Source organism: Podarcis pityusensis, assembly GCF_964106645.2.
Source record: "Podarcis pityusensis genome assembly, chromosome: 15".
In the NCBI taxonomy this organism is placed as follows: Eukaryota; Metazoa; Chordata; class Lepidosauria; order Squamata; family Lacertidae; genus Podarcis; species Podarcis pityusensis.
Window position 1 is genome coordinate 8,592,190 of NC_138040.1, and position 21,856 is coordinate 8,614,045.

Here is a 21,856-nt window from a genome sequence, read left to right on the forward strand (position 1 = left end):
GAAAGGGTTCTGTTCGACTTCCAAGGTACGACTGTAAAAGCCAACCACAACACAGCAAGAATCAAGCCCATTCTAAAAACGCAACTGCCCATAATTACAACACACAGCAAAACAACTGCATTAAAAGCACCCGTAATTAAAAGATATATTATAAAGAAACCCAGGGTGGTGTCCAATGCTAGTATTACTTGGAGCAGACCCACTGAAAATAATGAACATGAAGAACTTGGGTCTGTTACTTTCAATGGGTCTACTCTGAGTTGGATGCAAGCCTGTTAAAGCGTTAAAGTTGAAATAACCATCAAAGCAGGAGAGTCAGGTGATCAGGAAAACACTAGTCTAAATAGGTGTGTTTTCAAGAGCTAGTGGAATGCCAATACTGATGGGGCTTTCTGCGTTTCAGCAAGGGAGATATTCCACAACACTGATGCTACCACTGGGGGGAAAAACGCCTCTGTGTTATCATGGCATAACATAATAGACGAGGAACGGCTGTTAACCCTTGAGGGACAACTTCAAGGCCTACCCTGCCTTCCATTCTGGCATGTCCTTAGTTTTAAACCTTAGACTTGGAGCAGAAAGCCTTTCAAAAAGGGGAGTGTAAAGTTAGCTACACATCCATCCCACTTTGAATGTGCAGACAGTGGACATAACTGGGTGTGCAGGATGGCAGCGAAGCTTGTTCCTGTGACTCCCGAAACACGTTCTTTCAATGCATCGGGGGGGGGGGGGCTCTCCAAAACTACCTACACACCGCAGACATGGCAACAACTTTTCTCCTGGAAACATACCTGGCCCAGATGCAGAATCTTATCTCTCTTTTCCGTGGCTTGCGCCCTTCGTCTTTCCAGATATGCGTTTTCCAAGCTTCTACCTTAAGTGGGGAGAAAGTTGGATATTTTAAGAGGAGGTTGGGCTGGCTTTCTTTCCACAGAAGGTGACAAATAAACTTAAAAAATATGAACGAACAACAACAACTCTGGTGGGAGATCTCCGGCCATTTTGGCCAAGCCCTACCTATCATATAGGACATCAGGTGTGGGGCAGATGAAACAGGAGAGGTCAGTGATTGGATCTATCCTAGCATCCTAGAATCAGAGAACTGCAGAGTTGGAAGGGACCCCAAGGGACCCCTGCAATGAAGGAATCATAGCTAAAGAATCTCTGACTGATGGCTGTCCAACCTCTGTTCAAAAACCTCCAGTGAAGGAGCGTCAACCACCTTCTGAAGGAGCCCATTCTGCTGTCGAACAGCTCTTACAGCCGGAAAGCTATCCCCAAAATTTAGTCATAATCTTCTTTATTTTAATTTAAATCTATGGGTTCGGGTCCAACCAGATGCCCCTATGGGAAACCCCCAAGTAAGGCCCCACCCCTGGCCGCTTAGACTTGAGATTGTTTTGCTCACCTGGTAATAATAGAAAGGGGAGAGGATGTAGTTCAGCATCTCCTGGTGGAACAGAGGTGTGATGCTGCCTGAGATGGGAGGCACCAGCCAAACCCAGTCAGCTGGGCACCCTCCTCGAATCCGGTACTCGTTCTGCATGTATTTCATGAACGACTCGGCAGCAGAATGATGGTCCATGATGGTGACATTTTGTTTCTGGAAGAAACACACAAGCTCTCACTAGTCACTTCTAAGAGAGGGATGTCAGAGAATTCCCGTGAAAGCATTAAACACAGTGGCGTAGCGTGGGGGGTGCAGGGGGGGCCGGCCGCACCGGGCGCAACATCTGGGGGGGGCGCGCTCGCACTCGCAGCTCTCTGCCCCCTGCTAAAATCCACGGGTTAAGGGGCGCAAATTACTTGCCTTGCCCCGGGTGCTGACAACCCACGCTACGCCACTGATTAAACAGGAGCGGAAATTGCTGAAGTTTGCCTATTCATCCCATTTCTGGAATGGAAATCAATCTTGCAAATACCGTCAGTATTATTCACTGCTGTTGCTTCCAGTCTGCCAATGATATGTAACTGATTACACACACACACACCCAATTTGCATTGCATTTCCATTGCACTGAAACAAATGGGATAGAATAATGAAACAACAATGTAATGTATGTCAATAATTACATAAATTACATCATTGTTTACATAAATGACATAGGTAAAAGGACCCCTGACCATTAGGTCCAGTCGTGACTGACTGTGGGGCTGCGGCGCTCATCTCGCTTTATTGGCCGAGGGAGCCAGCGTACAGCTTCCAGGTCATGTGGCCAGCGTGCCTAAGCCGCTTCTGGCGAACCAGAGCAGTGCACAGAAACGCCGTTTACTTTCCCGCCGGAGTGGTACCTATTTAGCTACTTGCACTTTGACGTGCTTTCGAACTGCTAGGTTGGCAGGAGCAGGGACTGAGCAACGGGAGCTCACCCCGTCGCGGGGATTCGAACCGCCGACCTTCTGATCGGCAAGTCTTAGGCTCTGTGGTTTAACCCACAGAGCCACCTGCATCCTTTCATAAATGACATAGCTGCGGCTAAATTACATAGCTTATGTAATGACACAACTTATGCAATTAATTTATGTAAATTGTGTAACTTATGTAATCACGAACAACTTTTTGGGGAGGGAGATGAATTGCAGCAGAGCGGAAGCAGTGCAGCGTGAGACTAATACAGGGCAGAGCAGAAAACAAGGGCTTATTCCTACTTCCAAACAACCTGCTTATTGAGCATTCATCCTGATTTGTTTGCCCATACAGTCTGCAGACTTTATGTAGGGTTGCTGTATTTCAAAAAGTAAAAATCCGGACACAAGAGTTGTTGAGCTTTTTTCGCAAAATGAATCCAGACGTATGGCAGCCCTACTTTAGGCAATGTTGACTACTTGTTGAACATTCATCTGGATTTGCTTACAGGGAGAGGTTATGGACCAGTGAGGCAGCTGAGAGCCGACTCAGCACAGGTACCAGGTAGGCACAAACACCACCTCCTCAAATCTGCTAACCTTGCACAACTGCCTTGCACAAGATATCTGTTGCTGGAGACTGAATCTGGGATCATTGACATGCAAGGCAGATGTTCTGCACCTGAGCCACAACCCCTCCCTAAATAGGATGCTGCCTTAGACTTGGCCAGACCAGTTGTCCATTTTGCCTGGTATAACCTGATCTGACTGGCTGGGCTCTCCAAGGTCTCAGGAATAGTGCTGCCCCCATCACCTGCTCTTTTGAAGATGGAGATTGTCTGAGATTGAACCTAGGACCTTCTGTGTGCAAAGCCTGGACTCTACCCACTGAGCCACAGCCGTTCCCCTCCTCTCCCCCTGCTCCCACTCACCTGAAAGCTATGTAGCACGGCCACATTTACTTCTATCACAGCTTTGTCTTTCCACAGGGAAGAGAGCTTGTTTGTTTCCAGGCCCATCCGCCTCCCTACATCCTACGAAGAAGGAAGAGATGAAAAAATAACAATTCCACCTTCTGGACTTCAAGGACCCTCATCACCACACCAGAGGAATGGCCTTGTCAGTAAACCATCTAAGAGCAGCCCTTCGCCAAGATGGCACCCACCACATGCTTTAGACAACAACTCTCACAATTCCCAACGATTGGTTTTGCTGGCAGAGGCTGATGGGAGTTGGAGTCTGGAGGCCACCGAGCTGCGGAAGGCTGCTGTGAACTACCACCATCCAATTACAGAAATGCTGTAGTGCTACAGAATATTCACTAACATTCCAACTGCTGAAGGGGAGGGGCTGCTCTTTCCTCCAGTGCAAACTGAACAGGAGGAGTCCTTAGCAACGTCTGCACAGTAGCCCTCTATAGGGCTGCCAATAGAGATGGAGGAGAAATTTGGTCCAGGTCTCACTGGAAGCCAAATTGATCAAACGCACAACGTGCATTTAACAACGTTAAACAATGTGCAAACCGAAACGCAGCTATCCTTCCGAATCTGCACTTATCCAAACTTTATGATGCAGTTCGCCAAACGAACGATGTTTACAAGAATGTGTCCATCAGCCAATCAGTGGTTTGGCTTGGCATCAAGGTGGTTACTTTCAGCCTCTGCGCAGAGTGCAGCCGCGACTCGCCACTGCAGAGGGACAGGCTCGTCACAGACTTCCTCAAGTGGGAATGGACCTCTGGATTGTTGAGAGTGACATGGGTGCGTTCCTCATCAATGGCACCTGGGCAGGCTGCCTGCAGTCAACATCCACCTGACCACTGGTGGTAGTCCTGAGAGCCCCACCATCTCCACCATGGCTCACTTCCCAAGCCCCCTGGGTAGCACAGAGAAATGAAATGGACAGAGGGTGGACATGTACAGAAGCAGCCGGAGACTGTGTGGGAAAGACCTTGGAGAGGAGGAGTTCTAGTGGGCCCTGGGAAGGTGGAGACCTTCAGTCCTGGCAATGGCATCATCGAGGCAAGACATACTGAGAAGAGTTGCTAAGACCACTAGGCCTGAGCTGTGGTTGTTTCCTTGAACAAAGCATTACAGTGGTACCTTGGGTTACAGACGCTTCAGGTTACAGATGCTTCAGGTTACAGACTCTGCTAACCCAGAAATAGTACCTCGGGTTAAGAACTTTGCTTCAGGATGAGAACAGAAATCGCGCTCTGGCGGCACAGCAGCAGCAGGAGGCCCCATTAGCTAAAGTGGTGCTTCAGGTTAAGAACAGTTTCAGGCTAAGAATGGACCTCCAGAACAAATTAAGTTCTTAGCCTGAGGTACCTCTGTATCTTTGCTGGCCTCGGATGAATTATTGCTTTGTTGACTCCATCCCTGACAATAATGCACTCTCTATTGATCAGGGTGCATGTGCTTAACAGCATTTCATTCTGAAGCGGAAGCAGATAGGTCCCTGTATCCAAAGAACTTCCAATTTAAAAAGCAAAAAAACAAGCATTTTGGGGTGGGGGGGAGAGGCATGGGAAAGGGAAGGAGGAATATGAGTCAGTCAGATATCAGTTTGGAATGTGTTGCCACTCAAACCACTTTATTGTTATTATTTTAAAAAGAGAGTACCTGAAGGATATTGTAGCGCTGTGCATCGCAGAAGTCTCGTACCCCGATCTCGGTCCCCATGTACCAACCATTGAAAGGGCAAGCTGTGAACTCCAGTCCTCCACACTCAAGGAGCATGTTTGAGACAGCAGGAATGGCGTACCATTTCAGGTCCAGTTCTTTAAACCATTCGTATCTGGGGGGGGAAAGGGAAACCAAACGAAATTCCACCACTCCGTATGGCTGCTCAGAAGTGAGTGCTGTGGTTTATGTAGCCAACACAGCACCATCCATTGGGATGGCCCGTAACTCAGTGGTAAAGGTAAAGGTAAAGGTAAAGGGACCCTGACCATTAGGTCCAGTCGTGGCCGACTCTGGGGTTGCGGCGCTCAACTTACTTTATTGGCCGAGGGAGCTGGCGTACAGCTTCCGGGTCATGTGGCCAGCATGACTAAGCCGCTTCTGGCGAACCAGAGCAGCACACGGAAACACCATTTACCTTCCCTCCAGAGCGGTACCTATTTAATCTACTTGCACTTTGACGTGCTTTTGAACTGCTAGGTTGGCAGCAGCAGGGACCAAGCAACAGGAGCTCACCCCATCGCGGGGATTCGAACCGCCGACCTTCTGATCAGCAAGTCCTAGGCTCTGTGGTTTAACTCAGTGGTAGAGTACAACAAAGGTCCCAGATCCAACATCTGGCATTTCCAGATACAGCTGGGAGAAACCCTTGCCTGAAAACCTGGAGGAATTGCTGCCCGGCAGGGTAGACAATAATGAGCTAGATGTATATTGGCTCAATATAAGGCAGATTCCTCTGCATCCATGTGCAAAAGGGAGGTGACAGCAAGCTCAGGAGAACCCCAAGACTTGCAGCAGAACAAAATATATTTGGGAAGACATGCCAATCCAAGGGTGTTTCCATTGCTTATTAAACTTTCCTTCTGAATTGTTTGCGGGGAGGTTAAATGATGCTGAGTTAAATCAAAGGTCAACTGACACTTTCATGTGCATTTTCTCCTCACCTTATTTATTCCCCAAAGTCTGACATTTCAGGGAAGTGGGTTTCTTGCACAAGACATCCCAACCAACTCTATTGGGGCATTCTGAAATTGCGGGATTCTGCCCCCCAAATGGAAACAGCCTGGAAGCACCGTTATTCGATGTAATTTTGCTCTGGCAAAAGCCAAGAGATCAACCCCCCAGCACACGAAGCCCCAAATAATAGCCTCTCTTCAGCAACGGCCTGCCCGCCCGTCAAGAGCAGGTCCCGGCCGCTGTCATCTGAAGCCAAGGCACCTACGTGGGATGCTCCATAGATACTTCAAGGACAAGTTCTGGCGGCAGCTCAAACAGTTCCGGGTCTTGGCCATCGGCTTGGAGGATCAGTGGAACCACATCAAAGCGGCCATACTTGGGCTTCCAACCAAGCTGGATGCACAGCTGAGAGAAGCGAAAGAAAGGAGGTGAGCTGGGTTTGTTTCCCCCTCTTCTGGCCAAAGCAAAAAGAGAGAGACTTAACTCCTTGGATGCTCCTGAAGAGCCAGCAGTGCCTTACGCAAAATGGGAGTGGTGGGATGGAACGCAGGGAGGCCAACAGTAGGTGGCGCCAGAGCCAATGACAGGCAGAGCAGACTCCAGTTTAACAATAACAATTTATGACTTATTACCCCAGCCACTCTGGGCAGCTTCCCACAAAATATAAAGGGACAAAACAAAACATCAAACATTAAAAACTCCCCTATACAGGGCTGCCTTCAGATGTCAGATAGTTGCTTATAGGTTTGACATCTGATGGGAGGGTGTTCCCCAGGGCAGGTGCCGCTATCAAGAAGACCCTCTGCCTGATTTTCCCTCACTTTTCGCTGGCTAAATTGACATAAAAACTGAGGGACAAGGACAACTGTGACTTGAAGGAAGAATGGGAACTTTTTACAAATTATCTAAAAAGGCAACAAAATGAACTGGACTCCTTGGCAGGTTTTGAATAAACATACACAAATTTATTGGTTGATAACATGATAGATAGACAACGCAAGGATATGTATAATTTTATAACATGCAGAGAATAATATGTGCAGAGAAATCAGAGAGAGGAGCTGAGGGAAGTCCTTGGAGGGGGATGGAAGGGTAGCTGGGAAAAAAGGAGGGAAATAATGTATGTGATTATATGATTTGATAATTTGTTATGTTGAAATTGCTTAATAATTTTATTTTTTTTAAAGTAGCCATTAATAGAAAGTGACTGTCTGCTGCAAGCTGTCTTCCAAGATCACTGCCAGCTTTGTCAAAAGGCTAATAGACAGCTATTGTTTCGATATTTTGGTGGTGCCTGGTTTCTCCCCGCATACCTGTGTGAACTCCACATTGGCTGGGTCGCCTACAATGGAGCCATCTGGCATTGGGTACCCAGCGTATCGGATGAGTTGGCTGTTCCATATCCGGAAGTCATGTGTCCCATCTGTCCTCTGGGGAAAGACAGTGATGGCAGATCTGTTGCAAGAGACAGAGTGAATGCCAACCAGCTCCTTAATTTCTTAAGGACCCAAGTGGGACGAAAGGAAAAAGAGCTCATACCTTATATTCCCTCCATTGGTGGAATACTCCAAATGGCGGCATATGTGCTGAAACATCTCCTTGGCAGTTGTACAGCTGCGGGCATCAAAGACCTAAAAGGCAACAACATTTGGGAACAGTGACCAAAGTCAGTTAGCTTTCCAACACAATTCAGAAGGCAGTGAAAGGAAGATGGTGGCAACCTTAGAGGAGACGAAGAAGAAGAAGAAGAAGAAGAAGAAGAAGAAGAAGAGGAGGAGGAAGAGTTTGGATTTGATATCCCTCTTTATCACTACCCAAAAGAGTCTCAAAGCAGCTAATGTTCTCCTTTCCCTTCCTCCCCCACAACAAACACTCTGTGAGGTGAGTGGGGCTGAGAGACTTCAAAGAAGTGTGACTGGCCCAAGGTCACCCAGCAGCTGCATGTGGAGGAGCGGTGAAGCGAACCCGGTTCACCAGATTATGAGTCCACTGCTCTTAACCACTACACCACACTGGCTCTCATGACCTATAAGGCCATGTCTGTGCATTTAAAGCACTCTTATAGGTCATTCCCTGCCAATATATGAGTGATACAAATTGAGATGCTCTTTTTTTTTCATCCTGAGCTCTTACAGGAACCAGCTGACTCATGCCAGAGCGCTGGACCAAAAAACAGGACATTTCAGGGTCAAATCTGAAGCCAGGATGACTTCTGTAATTGCAAGATGCTCTGCTTACATTGGGATGGCTGAGCGGTATAATATCTAACACTCATGTCTTTCCACATAGAACCCCGGGAACTGTAGTTTGCTATGGGTGCTGAGACTTGTGAGGAGACCCCTTTCCCCCCTCACAGAGTTACAGTTCCTGGAGTTCCCTGGGAAGAGGGGTAGATTGTTAAACCACGTCCATATGAGTGACGGCAGTCCTTCAGAACCTACTCATAGACTTTAATGTGTTATCGACACCGCCAGCGATAACTGCAACTGTTTTGCCTTTTATATTGCAAATTGTCCTGCTCGTTGGTTGTGCATTTGTCACTGTCAGCTGCATGCAAGTAAGCAAAGGAAGAAATTGGAATGGCAGCTGCCTCGCGTGAACACAGTCTACCCTCAGGCAGACAACATGCAGTCAGTCCTGGGGGCAGCCCAGGTGACTTCCAGCTTCCTCCAGCCACCCTTGTCTCATTGCTGCCCTGGAAGAACTCAGCAGGAATTATTAGGTCCTGCCTGCCTTCCGCCCTGCCAGTCCCAATGCGCACCAGCCCACGACTGCAGACAAACCAATCACCTTTAAATTGGACCACTGGATTCTCCCAATGCACCTGGGAGCATTTCTCCAGGCCTGCTTGGTGGCAAAGATGAGCTCTTCCTCAGTCATCTGGTAGGTTCCTGTTGTTTCTATCTCTTGGGCCACAGTTTCAAGGCGTGCGAGGTGCTCTTCTATTTTGGGCCTGGCAGGTGGAGTGGGAGAGGAAACAGCAAACAATGAGTAGCAACATTTTGAGCTGATGTAATCCAATGAGGAGAGGGCAAGAATAGCCATATGCAGCTGGGTGCACAAGGAATTCTCCAGGAAAGACCCCAGAGATGAGAGGACCCCCCTCCCCTTATCCCAAACTGGGAAGTGAATCTGGGACTCTGAACTTTCATGGTTTTCTTTGATGGCTGCCAATATTCATTACAGCAAAAGACACCATGAAAGAAGAAGCTTGTTAGCTTAAATTTTTTTTGGGGGGGGGGGGGAATGACTCAGAAGCAATCAGCAGGGCATGAGAATGATCTTGGATATTAGAAACTGCTTTCATAAAAATTAATTGGTGGAAGGAAGATGGTCGATTTATATTACTCCAGTTTTTCATTATTATTTTTTAAAGCCACCTGGATCACTCATGGAGATAATTGGGAGCAGGAGAGATGATTGAAAGCTCAGCCTTGGGAACCAGTAAGAAAACCTGGGTTCATCTCCTCCCACCAGCTTTGAGGAACTACCAGTCATTAATAACGTTCCTCAAACACAAAATAGATCAGGGGTTCAGCAAAGACGAAGCAAATACTCCAGACATCCTTTTTTGATGATGATTTGTTTTTGTTTTTTGTGTGATGGTATCAGGGCAGTTATATAGAAGTGGTATGTAAGTTAGCAAATTATTATTGCCCTCTGGTGGGGCACTCTTGTGTGACGGCGCAACAAAAGCGGGACTAAAATAAAATAAAGCATTTGTGGCATAAAAAGTTAAGGATCTGAGCAGGGAGCTACAGGGTGTCCAGCGACTAGTAGTGATGCAGTTTGAGCTTTGAAAGTGGGACTGCATATAAGTTCCACGAGACGTTTAGGAGCACAAATCCTTGTGAATGAACAATGGAAAGGATGTCTGAAAGGCAGGATCAAAACAACAACAACAACAACCACTCACTCTTTAAAGGATTTGTAAAACAGGTTGATGAACTCTATTGCTTGAGGTAATAATTCATCTCTCGGGGTGAGCCCGTTGCGGGGACCTCTGACCAAACCTTTGGGGTTCATGACAGATCCCTGGCACACCTTGGTCCTGCAGTGAAGAACCTGAAGCGAACATAACAGCAAGAGGGAGAGAGAAACAGGTGGATAAAGCGTGGAGGGAAGTTGTCGGGATCCCGAGTACATTTGCAACATTACAATTCCCATTCTTAAAGAGGCACATGCTGCCACAACATGTGAAGGGATCCCTTTCAGAATTCAAACCAGCCAAGTCCCTCTCCAAAGCGATTCCATGCCATTCCATTCTGCCTCCTGGAGAAACTGACACACAGGGCCATGATCCCCCTGGACTGGATCTAAGTGAGGCAAGTGTGGGCTAGCTGATGGCAGGCTGAGAGAGGTGGGGCACTGCCCCATCGCCCCTAACGGGATAGGAGTCTCCCCATCCCCAACACAAAGTGACCCAGCCAAGGCCCTCCCATCAGTTATGTCACCAGTCTCTGGAGCAAGGCTTTGCACCTGTCACATAGCACAAGAAAGCAGCCTCATGGATGCTCGAGTGACAGACAGGCAAAGTGGGGGTGGGCTCTGGGCTCCACCCACTTTGGGCTTTAGCCCTGCCCACTGCTGACAATGTGGTCCTAGATTGCATTGGTTTCCCTGGCCCACAGGTGGAATGAGCATCCACAAAAAATCCATATAGCTCTCTATCGTGTTACCTCTTTGGCCTGATAGTGCAATGCGTCTTGAAGGCTGCTCCCAGTTTCCCAGTTTTTGATGTTTAAATGCCTCGGGCACCGGGACGTTTGCTTGGTACCATTTGGGGTATGTTTCTGTTCAGGAAAGGAAGCAAAAACACAAAATAAATTACGGTGTCATGCTTTTAAAGAAAGGAGCTTGACGAGTTGAAGTGAGAGTCAGGAAAGGCAAGGCAGCGGAGCGAGAGGAAGAGAGAGCTAAATGTATTGATGTATATACTTATTTGAGGGACATGGGTGGCGTTGTGGGTTAAACCACAGAGCCTAGGACTTGCCGATCAGAAGGTCGGCGGTTCGAATCCCCACAATGGGGTGAGCTCCCGTTGCTCGGTCCCTGCTCCTGCCAACCTAGCAGTTCGAAAACAGTCAAAGTGCAAGTAGATAAATAGGTACCGCTCCGGCAGGAAGGTAAACGGCATTTCCGTGTGCTGCTCTGGTTCGCCAGAAGCGGCTTAGTCATGCTGGCCACATGACCCGGAAGCTGTACGCCGGCTCCCTCGGCCAATAAAGCGAGTTGAGCGCCGCAACCCCAGAGTCGGTCACGACTGGACCTAATGGTCAGGGGTCCCTTTACCTTTATATACTTATTTAATTTACATCCCAACTTTCCTCCAAGGAGATGGAAGGAGAATTGGAGAGTTTGAAGGGACCACAAGGGTCATCTAGTCCAACCCCCCGCAATGCAGGAATCTTTTTGCCCAACGTGGGGCTCAAACCCACCACCCTGATATTAAGAGTCTTGTGCTCTACTGATGGAGCTATCAGGAGCTCTTGAACAAAGATGAAGGGTAGCATATGGTTTTTTCCCATTTTATCCTCACAACAACCCTGTGAGGTAGGTTAGATTAGGAGTGCGTGACCAGCCCAAGCTCTGGAAGAGTTTAGGGTGTCTTTTGGGTGACTGGTGCTGTGAATCTCCTCCTGTGCTCAACCTGTATGTGGAAAAACCAACCCAAAAATGCTGCTAAGTTCCCAGTGACCTCTTTCCAAGGGAAACATATCCTAGAAGCCCGCTAACATGGATGCTTTCATTGAGATTCCTGCATTGCGGGGGCTGGACTAGATGTCCCTCGGGGTCCCTTCCGACTCTGCAATTATATTCTTTCTAAATTGCCTTGTACTGAACAAGATCATTGGTCCATCTAGCTCAGAAGTGTCTACACTGGCTGACAGAGGCTCTGCAGGGTTTTAGGGAAAAGAATTTCCCAATCCAAGCCAGAGATTGAGCCCAAGCCATGCGCTCTCCCACTGAACAACAGCCCGTCTCCCCAAAAAGCTGGCGTACCTGGCTCATGCCTTCCGTGTTATCCTCTCAACAGCCCTGCGAGGTTGTTTAGGCTAAGGGTAAGTGGGTCACTCCTTGGGCTTCTCTGCCCAGCAGGAATGAGAACCTGGGCCACTCAAATCCTAGTCAGACACTCTATGCATCACATCCCCCAAATCACCATACATAGGGCATCAAGGCTGTAACGTCTTACGCCCTTTGGAATAAGGGCACCCCAAATTTAAACTCACCTCTCTTGCCGTTACAGTGATCACGTCAGGTTTCTTGCTTAGACCATTTAACGAGGCGACTTCTCGTTTTGCCAGGCTGTAAGAACAAGGAGGAATTGATTTCATAAGAGTCAGGGATGGGGGGGGAATGTCGCTAAAAGCCAGCCTTTAGTATCTTGGCATCTTGGCACAGATATACTGGAAAACAGTCCTGCCCAGAAGTCCTGACTGCTTTGTAGTCCAGAACATCTGTTTTTTTAGAAGATATCTGAAGGCTTTTATATATGTTGGAAGCCACCCAGAGTGGCTGGGGCAACCAGACAGATGAGTGGGGTATAAATAATAAAATTATTATTATTAGTGGTATGCACTAGAAACTAGGCTTTTAGCATTGCAGCTCCAACCCTCTGGAATCAGTTACCTGCTGAAATCCAGCAGGCACTAAGTGTCTGATAGTTAGGCATCTATGGAAGACTGTTTTGTTTAGGCTTCCCCCGAGGTGTGGCCAGGTCATTTATGGTATATTAATTGTACATCTGTAGGAACACAGACCCTCACAGTGTCCCTGTTCTCCAGGGACAGTCCCAGATTTACAGAAGCCGTCCCGGTTTCTGATTTGATCCCAGAATGTCCCACTTTTCCTTAGGACGTCCCTGTTTTCATCGGGGAAATGTTGGAGAGTATGGGAACAGCTGTTGCTTTACGGAATTCAGCTTTAGTTGTTTTTAGAATTTAGGTGGCGCTGTGGATCAAACCACAGAGCCTGGGCCTTGCTGATCAGAAGATTGGCGGTTCGAATCCCCACGACGGGGTGAGCTCCCGTTGCTTGGTCCCTGCTCCTGCCACCCTAGCAGTTCAAAAGCACGTCAAAGTGCAAGTAGATAAATAGGTACCACTCCGGCGGGAAGGTAAACGGCGTTTCTGTGCGCTGCTCTGGTTCGCCAGAAGCAGCTTAGTCATGCTGGCCACATGACCCAGAAGCTGTATGCCGGCTCCCTCGGCCAATAAAACGAGATGAGCGCCGCAACCCCAGAGTCGGCCACGACTGGACCTAATGGTCAGGGGGCCCTTTACCTTTACCTTTACCAAGTCAGACCGTAGAGTCCATCCAGCTCAGTACTGTCCACACTGACTGGCAGCAAAGGGTTGAAGACAGAGGGCATCCCAAGTACTCTTTGGAGGTGGCGTTGGGATTCGAACCTTCTAATTGCAGAGCAAGTTCTCGGTCTCTGGGCTTTGGCCCTACCCCAAACATTTGTATTGGGTCTTGCTTGAGTGGCCTCAGGCTGTAAAGCAGCTTGCAAATGTGCAAAAGGAATAAAGCTAGAAGAACACCGCATTGGGAGGACTCTGGGGTGGCCAAGGCTGGTACTATACCACTTTGGTAAACAGGGAAAGGTTCCCAAGCTTGGGTTAAATTGGGAAGTTTAAGCAGGAGATTCCCAGGGGGTGCTGGCTGTGATCAGGAGCCACCCAAGGAGTAAAACAAAGGACCCACGTCAACCAGCTTCAAATATAATCTTGCAGCAGGCTAGTTATAGCAGCAAAACAAAGGGAGGGAAAGTGCTGGACAGAACTGACTGCTTTGGGGAATTCGCTGGAGGAAAGCTTCTGAAAAGAAGTGAGGACTGACAGCTCGTTAGGAAAATAACGTGGATTTCCTGCATAGAATTGGTTTCCTGTATAATGATGACTCCTGAACTCTTCTCTCTTCCTTTTCACTTTGATGCTGGCTGGAGATCAGGAGACTATTTATGGAAGGTCTGCCTGTAGCTCAGTGGCTGGACAGCTGCTTGGCAGGCAGAAAGACCCAGGTTCAATCCCCAATGTAGGAGAAACTGGGAGAACCAAAATCGATGCATCCTTCTGTCCTTGAGTCGGGGTGGGTGACTCCTATGATAAGAGATCCGCTTGGTGGATGCGTTTGCTGGCAAATTAGAGAGCCAGTTGTGTTGGTCTGTTACTGCAAACACACACAAAGAGATCGAGGGTCTGGAAGCCAAGCCTGATGAGGAACGGTTGAAGGAGCTGGTTATGTTTAGCCTGAAAAAGGGGAGACTGAGAGGAGATACGATAGCCATCTTCAAATATCTCAAGGGCTGTCAAGGAAGAGGGAACAAACTTGTTTCCTTCTGCTCTGGAAGGTAGCACTCGAACCCATGGCTGCAAGCTCCAAGAAAGGAGACTCCAACTAAACATCAGGAAAAACTTTCTGAGAGGTGTTTGTCAGTGGAACGGTCTCCCTTGGGAGGCGGTGGGCTCTCCTTCCTTGGAAGTTTTTAAGCAGAGGATGGATGGCCATCTGTCATGGATGCTTCAGCTGAATTTCCTGCATTGCATGGGGTTGGACTAGATGACCCTCGGGGTCCCTTCCAACTCTACAGTTCTATGATTCTATAAGCTTTAAAGGCTAGCCACACTTTGGAGCCCTCTTTTGTCTGATGCATCAGATACAACACCTTCATCTGATGTCATCACTGCGCAGGAGTCAGAAAGATAAAAAGTACCCATTGCACCAGTGTGATCCAAAGAAACAGCTGCTCTTCTCAAGGTTTATTGGGAAGTTCTGCTTGGGCATTGCCTGGGACTTGCTTTCCCCCACCATCGGCTCCTACTCTTCAAGGAGGAAGGAAATAGACAAGCATCTTGGTGGATCAGACGAAGAGGCTCCATTGAGTCTGTTCTCCTCCACCCCATGGCAGCCAATCAGATGCTTTAAGAAAACTCACACGCAGGCAATTCCTCCTGGCTTTCAGAGGCACACTTCCATTGAACATGGAGGTTCTATTAGCATTTATTCATTTATTTATGCTGGCTGGCTGCAATCACCACTTTGGCCACCTTTGATATAGACCAACAGTGAATTCAGTTCTCTTGACTGCTGGGCCTTATGCATCTGGACAGTACTATCTAGGGACAAGAAGGCGGCATCTACAGGTTTGGAGACGTATTCTTTTAAAAAAAGAATGGGGAAAGCTGAGAACAAAATAACCATCAGCCCCAAAGAGCTCAGTGAGCAAACTCAACAGCCAGGGAATGTTGACTTGACTGCGGAAGCAAGGTAAACCACGACAAGGAAATGGAATGGAGTGTCTTGAAAAAGGTCATGGCTGGCAGGCTGGCATGGAGTGTTCTGAAAAGGGTGTGGCTGGCTGGAGCCCTAAACATTGCATTTCGCACCGCAGCCCTACTTGGGAATATATCTGACACCCTTTGAAAGAATCCCAGCCAGTAGCCCATCACACAGCAGTAACATCCTTATGCCGATTTTGCATCGCAGGAAGAGGAATTTCCTTTTTCACCTTTCCTGGATCTACTGCCTGTCAGTTTCGCCAGGTGAAGTTGCTGTGGTTATGACTGAAGGAGAGAAGGAAGCACTCTCACCTGTGAAAGTTCCCAGTTGCTTTTTCCATGCTGCTGCTACTGTTGTTGTTGTTATTGTTGTTGATATCCTTCCCTTCTTGGGACTCAATCTTACTGGTTTGAGGCTTAAAAAGGAAGGGGCACATCATCCTTTGCATAGCAGGTGTGTGTGTGTGTGTTCCACAGCTCACAAACTCTGCTCTATGCAAGGTAGACACCTGTCTGCAAAGGAAACACATACAAGGAAGTTCAGATGAATGAATAGCCCTTTTTAAAAAGCAAAGAATAGACATAAATTTAAAGAAGAATTGAACGGGGTATGGAAAGTGGCTGTTGAATGGGATACAGCTGGAGGCAGCCTGTGGGTGCTCCACCAACCTTGGGCCTGTGCATAAAATAAGGTCGCCATGTTTCAAGAAGTGAAAATCCAGACTTTTTAAATGGTTTTTAAAAATTCAGCCAGGATGCCATTTTCAGCAGACGAATCCCAAGTGTATGGCAGCCATAAAACACACGTCTAGAGTGAGAGACTGCGGTGATGTCAGCTATTTGCAGGAACTCTTCCCAAGGTGAGACTTTTGTGGAGGAGCTGAGAGTTTGTCCAGATTCTGGGTGACAGGGGTGCCAACTTGAATTAAATATTGGGGAGGGGCAGGCAAGCCCCGCCCTGCATAATCGATCACATGGCACAGTGCACGCACACCACCTGAATGGCAATGCCCATCAACGTTTTGGGGGGGGCCCTCTCAAATATTTTATTGGGGAGGGTGAAGCTCCCTCGGACCCTAGAAGTTGGCTCCTATGCTGGGTGAGAGCCAGGAGGTGAAGAGGGTTTGTCTAAAGGAGAAGGAACTGGTTTTCTTTCATATTTATTAGTAATTTTGCGTTAATGTAAAATTTTCATACATGACTGAATTTTTTGTAATATTGGTTGTTTAAGTTGTCTGTTGTTGCTTCAGCTTTCTGTAGAGACATATCGTAATCTATTAAGTGGTACAGAAATAAAAGCAAATGTTTGGTGCCTTCTTAGTTTTTAGAGCGGGGATGGGGAACTTGTAGTCCTCTCAAGGTTCCTGGACTACAACTCCCATCATGCCTGCCCATTGATCCTGCTGGGAATAATGGGAGTTGTAGTCCAACCCCTAGAAGGCCATCGGTTCCTCATTCCCTATACAGGGCTTTAGATTATGTATTACAGAGTGCTTGCCGTGCAATTATTTTTGCAGTGCAATTGTTTTAACTTTGAATAACTTAATTAAAATGGGAAGTGTGTGTGTGTTTGTGTTATGGAGATAAGAGTATTTTTTCCCTCTCCCTCTCATGTAACACCATAATTTAGGCTCACCCAAGGAAATCAATGGGACACAGGTGGCGCTGTGGGTTAAACCACAGAGCCTAGGACTTGCTGATCAGGTTGGCGGTTCAAATCCCCGCCACGGGGTGAGCTCCCGTTGCTCGGTACCACTCCGGCGGGAAGGTAAACGGCGTTTCTGTGCGCTGCTCTGGTTCGCCAGAAGCGGCTTAGTCATGCTGGCCACATGACCCAGAAGCTGTACGCCGGCTCCCTCAGCCAATAAAGCGAGATGAGTGCCGCAACCCCAGAGCCGGCCACAACTGGACCTAATGGTCAGGGGTCCCTTTACCTCACTCAAATACGACTGACAATAGCCCTATTTGAGTGTTCCGTCCTTACACACAGTGAAAATTAGAACATGGAAACCTAGCCAGCGGCCCTTTGCCCAGTCAGATCATGGGTCCATCTAGGTCAGTCTTGTCTACCCTGACTGGCAGAAGCTTTCGAAGGTCTCAGGCAGGAAATATTTCCCAGCCCAACCTAGAGATGCTGTTCAGGATGAAACCTTGGTCCTTCCACATGCAAACAGATGCTCTGCTACTGAGCTACAGCTCTTCCTCGTCTGCCACCCTAAATCAAGTAAATAAATAAAAAATACTTAACTAAAAGTAGGAATGATCTGAATACTTGAAATTGAAATGGTCTACCACCAAAAAAAGGCTCTGCTCATCTCTCTTGCTCAGCCACCAGAGCGGTCATTCAGTACTTTGCAGAGAGTAAAGACCTGGCTAAGGTAAACGATTGCATTGAGGGGAACATCTCCATGGGCTCTGCTTACTGAGTGCGCACATAAAAACTGCACTGGAAAAAGGAGGAATCTGAGAAAGAAGTGCTGATAAGGTTTTCAGCAAATCCAAGAAAACTTGTTTTAGTTTAGATTTTAAAAATAAAAATGAAAAGAAAAAGGCGTATTCTTTGCAATTTTGCGAAATATACTCCCTGATGTTTTTTATTTAACTTCCTAGTTTTCAAATGACTGGAGATTTTGACAGATTTTTCTGAGCACTGGGGGTCACAAAAAGTAATATAAAACAATCAAAATTTGAAACAAATTGAGACATTTCATTCTGAATCTAACAGACGGAACCAGACGGAGGAGGGTGACAGGTGGGTGTCCTGCTCTCCCCCCCAAACATAAATCTTGGCTACGCCCATGAACTCTGATTGTCTCTGTGATGGCACAGCTAAAAGCGAGTCTATTTCAGACCTTCAGGCTGAGAAAATCAGGTTGCAGTGCTAAGCTGAAGGGGTTGGGGTGCCCTTCTCCACCATGAGGGCTGAATTCACTTCTGGGCAACTTTCTGAGGGTTGCATGCCAGAAGTGGGCGGGGCCAGAGGCAAAAGTGGGCAGGGCAACAAATGCAAATTTTACCTTTGCGCAAGAGTCTTGACCCACACTCCCACCCCCATCTCTGCCTTCCATCCAGGCAGGTGGGAAGCATTGTTACAGCTCAAAGACGCAAAGTCAGAGGTGCATAGTAGGGTTAGTGAGGAATGTGGGTTGGAGGTGAATTCCGAGGGCCGGATAGAAAGGTCTGGAGGGCCACGCCCGGCCCTGAGGTTCCCCACCCATGCGGAAATCAAGGGAGCCCCATTGAACACAGAAGAGGGATTACTTCTAAGAAGATATGCACAGAGGACTGGGTTGCCTACTTCACCCCCAGGCATTCTGTAAACAATTTAAATACATCAAAAATAAGTATTCCTCTCCTCTTCAGATCAATCATTCACTAAACACGTGCCCTTAACACTACAAGATTCCATGCACTGAATGGCTACGATTAAGGAAAGTGCGTAGTAAACTTTCCCTGGAAGCATCGGAATCAAATGCGTAAGACAGAATCCGAACTGTGCAGGCGCAGAAGTCAATCTCATTTGAGTCCAGTGGAGTTTACTGCCAAGAGAAACTGGGCTTAGGGTGACAGCCTTGTTTTTTGCAGGATCGGGCCCACCACTGCCTTTTAAAAACCCCGAAGAGATAAGATGATGTTTTACAATATTTCAACAATGTTTCTATGGTTTAACTAGAATGAGCATTGCTCAAGCTTCAGGTGAAAGATACACACACACACACACACACACACACACACACACACACACCCTAATAAAGGCTTATGTTTACCCCCCACCTCAGTTTCCATGAGCAATCCCTATTCACTGAAATCACTTAAAAAAGCTAAGTATAACTGCAATCTAGGAGCCGTTTGTACATTAATTTATTCCAATAGGACTATGTGCGGTCTTTGGACAAAACCCAAGCAAACCGCCACACTTTTGCCCATCTTTTCTCATTTTAGCAATAAAGCTAGGTCTTTGTTTCCATCTCTCCTGCTGAAAAATCATTTACCTTTGTTGAACTGGGACTTCTTTATGTTAAATCTCCGCAGGATACCTGTGGATCAGTATCTGATGGCTGGCATCTGTCTTGAGCAGCTGGAATCCCTAGATCTTCCCTGCCAGATTTAGCGTGCTCCACTCATCTCTCGTTTTCTCCCCGGTGCTCATCCAAAGAAAGAGAGCTTTGGTTTCCTGAATCTCAGCCTTAATGCCAAATCCTCAGCAGACCGGACTGTGGCAAAGTTTCTGCAGCGATCCAGCAAGAGGGCAGACTCAGCTATTCCTCCCTACTGGCGAAGCTGGAATGAAAGACTCCTTTCCCCCAGTTGGAATAATCACTGAGCTGTCAGCAAAAAGGAATTGTCTTACCTTGAGTGATTTTTTTGTTTGTTTTTGTTTTAACCAGTCATTTGGGAGAAGGTCTTTGCAAACGAAGAGTCTCTCTCTCTCTCTCTCTCTCTCTCTCTCTCTCTCTCTCTCTCTCTCTCTTTAATCTCCAGATACCCTGAAACTAAACTCTGAAATCCAGACAACCTGCAAAGCAAAATGCATTTTTATACCCATCTAGATGCAAATTGAGAAGGGGGAAATACATGAGTGTGGCAGCAATTACAAACAAATAAAATTAAAGAGGAAAACCCCTCAATTTTGGTGAGCATTGCCAGGAGAGAAATTTGTCCGGTCGGCTTCAGATGACACACACACACACCCAACCCACCCAACATGTGAGTGAGTGAGTCCATCCTCCCTCCACGTAAACTTCCCTGAATCGTGAAATAAGGAAATACGGTCACTCCTGATGCTATTTTTGGAACAAGTGAGCCTAGGAAGGGCATACGCAACAAATGAAGCAGTCTGGTGCAGCAGTCTGTGTGTAAGAAGCCAGCTGCGAAGTTCTCAAGCGAAGTTGAAATAAGTTAAGAAAGCTCTCTGTCTCTCTCTCTCTCTCTTTCGGTTGCCTGGCCTGCTTTGCAAAGCTTCCTCCATCACTTCCCAGATGAAAACGAAGACGCACAAATGTCCCACTAACCGCTGTTCTCAAACAGCAAGAATTGTCTCTCGAGTTCCCCACGCCACGACAACTGTGTCCATGCCATGAGAAGCAGACAGGTTTCGGTTCATTATTGGTTTCTTATCTTTCCTATCATGAATTCAGATCTCCACATTTCCAGTGGTTACTTTTCTTTAAATCCTCTGGGAAATCGCTGGTATCTGAGTGCAAAGTCCTCCTATAAAACACATTTTTGTACGTACACATTTTTGCAAGCAATTATCCCCAACATAATACATTGCTGCATGACATTTTCACTAATATCTTCATTTTGACGCATGCTTTCCTCCTAACGTGTAATTTTTGCAAACCCTGTCTGACTGGAGAGGTGCATTGCAAAATTTAGATCTGTGTGAATTTTGAAGGACAGCTGCCTACCGTTTTTTGATAGAGCGGATTTGATGGATTCGTCTGAACAAACACGTGTGTCCGCCACACTCACGTATGTGACGTACAGCTCTGAGAGGACCAGAGCCTTTTGCATGGAGCCAGTACGTGCACCTGTTCAAAAGGACCCTGTCCCTTTAACCCTTATGCCTAATAAAGAACTTATCGCACCAGGAAGCAGAGAAAAGCAGGTTTATTGCACGGAAATAAAGAGAGATCCGGATGCTGATTTGGACAGCAAGGTTATATATATACATGTAGGCAGCCAACGCCGTCATTAAGCATACATGCACACCTTAAATATAGAGAGCCCTTCGTTATCCAATGTGAGACAATGTGCCACAGACCCACACTCAAAAGACAGAAAATAACACGGAGGGCAAGACCAGCTCTATGATCAAGCGGGGTGCAAAGCCAGGGATTGAGATCTATTACTTTTGTGAGAATTAAGCCCTCCCCTTCACTCCGGGCAGGGCGGTCCCAGTATGTTTTGCTTCTGAGGCAAGATGGGAAGTTCTGCCTCTTCCCCACTGATACCTACATCCCTCTGCTGGAGTTGACTAATCCCTCGTCCTCAATTATTCCTGCGCTGCTCCCCCTCCCAATGTCTAGGTCAAGAAAAAGAGGAGGAAAAGGAGGATGGGGAGGAGGTGGAAGCGACAAGGCGGGCAGAGGAGGAGCCGACAAGTGGCAAGCTGTGCGTTCCTTGAGGGCCCAAATCGGTCGCTTCCGCCAATGGTCCTGAACCTGCCGCCCCAAGGCAACTGCTTCACCTTGCCCTATGGCCGAGCCGGCCCTGGTTCTGGGAGAGACAGGTTCATCCTGCCATTCCTTAATGAAAGTTATTACAGTTGTACCTCGGGTTACATACGCTTCAGGTTACATACGCTTCAGGTTACAGACTCCCCTAACCCAGAAATAGTACCTCGGGTTAAGAACTTTGCTTCAGGATGAGAACAGAAATTGTGCTCCGGCGGCGTGGCAGCAGCGGGAGGCCCCATTAGCTAAAGTGGTGCTTCAGGTTAAGAACAGTTTCAGGTTAAGAATGGACCTCCGGAATGAATTAAGTACTTAACCCGAGGTACCACTGTACCTATATTACCCTAACTCCCTTCCTTGTTTGCCTTTTGCAACGTTTTTCCTGGGGTTTTTCATAATTTTGGGG

At 47.4% G+C, this 21,856-nt stretch overlaps 1 protein-coding gene across 1 annotated transcript in view; it reads right to left on the reverse strand.

Moving 5' to 3' along the window:
• NOS2 (nitric oxide synthase 2) overlaps positions 1 to 19,344 on the reverse strand; it is a 35,783-nt gene extending 16,439 nt beyond the window's left edge. Inside the window, exons 1-13 of the mRNA XM_080983312.1 lie at positions 19,264 to 19,344; positions 15,584 to 15,784; positions 12,221 to 12,296; positions 10,667 to 10,780; positions 9,904 to 10,052; positions 8,778 to 8,940; positions 7,527 to 7,618; positions 7,301 to 7,442; positions 6,253 to 6,392; positions 4,971 to 5,145; positions 3,279 to 3,380; positions 1,409 to 1,603; positions 792 to 874 (exon numbers count right to left, since the gene is read on the reverse strand). Coding sequence (XP_080839438.1) covers positions 792 to 874; positions 1,409 to 1,603; positions 3,279 to 3,380; positions 4,971 to 5,145; positions 6,253 to 6,392; positions 7,301 to 7,442; positions 7,527 to 7,618; positions 8,778 to 8,940; positions 9,904 to 10,052; positions 10,667 to 10,780; positions 12,221 to 12,296; positions 15,584 to 15,720 — 1,568 coding nt within the window. The 5' untranslated portion in view covers positions 15,721 to 15,784; positions 19,264 to 19,344. The remainder of the gene's footprint in view (positions 1 to 791; positions 875 to 1,408; positions 1,604 to 3,278; positions 3,381 to 4,970; positions 5,146 to 6,252; positions 6,393 to 7,300; positions 7,443 to 7,526; positions 7,619 to 8,777; positions 8,941 to 9,903; positions 10,053 to 10,666; positions 10,781 to 12,220; positions 12,297 to 15,583; positions 15,785 to 19,263) is intronic.
• Between the last annotated feature and the right edge of the window lie 2,512 nt (positions 19,345 to 21,856).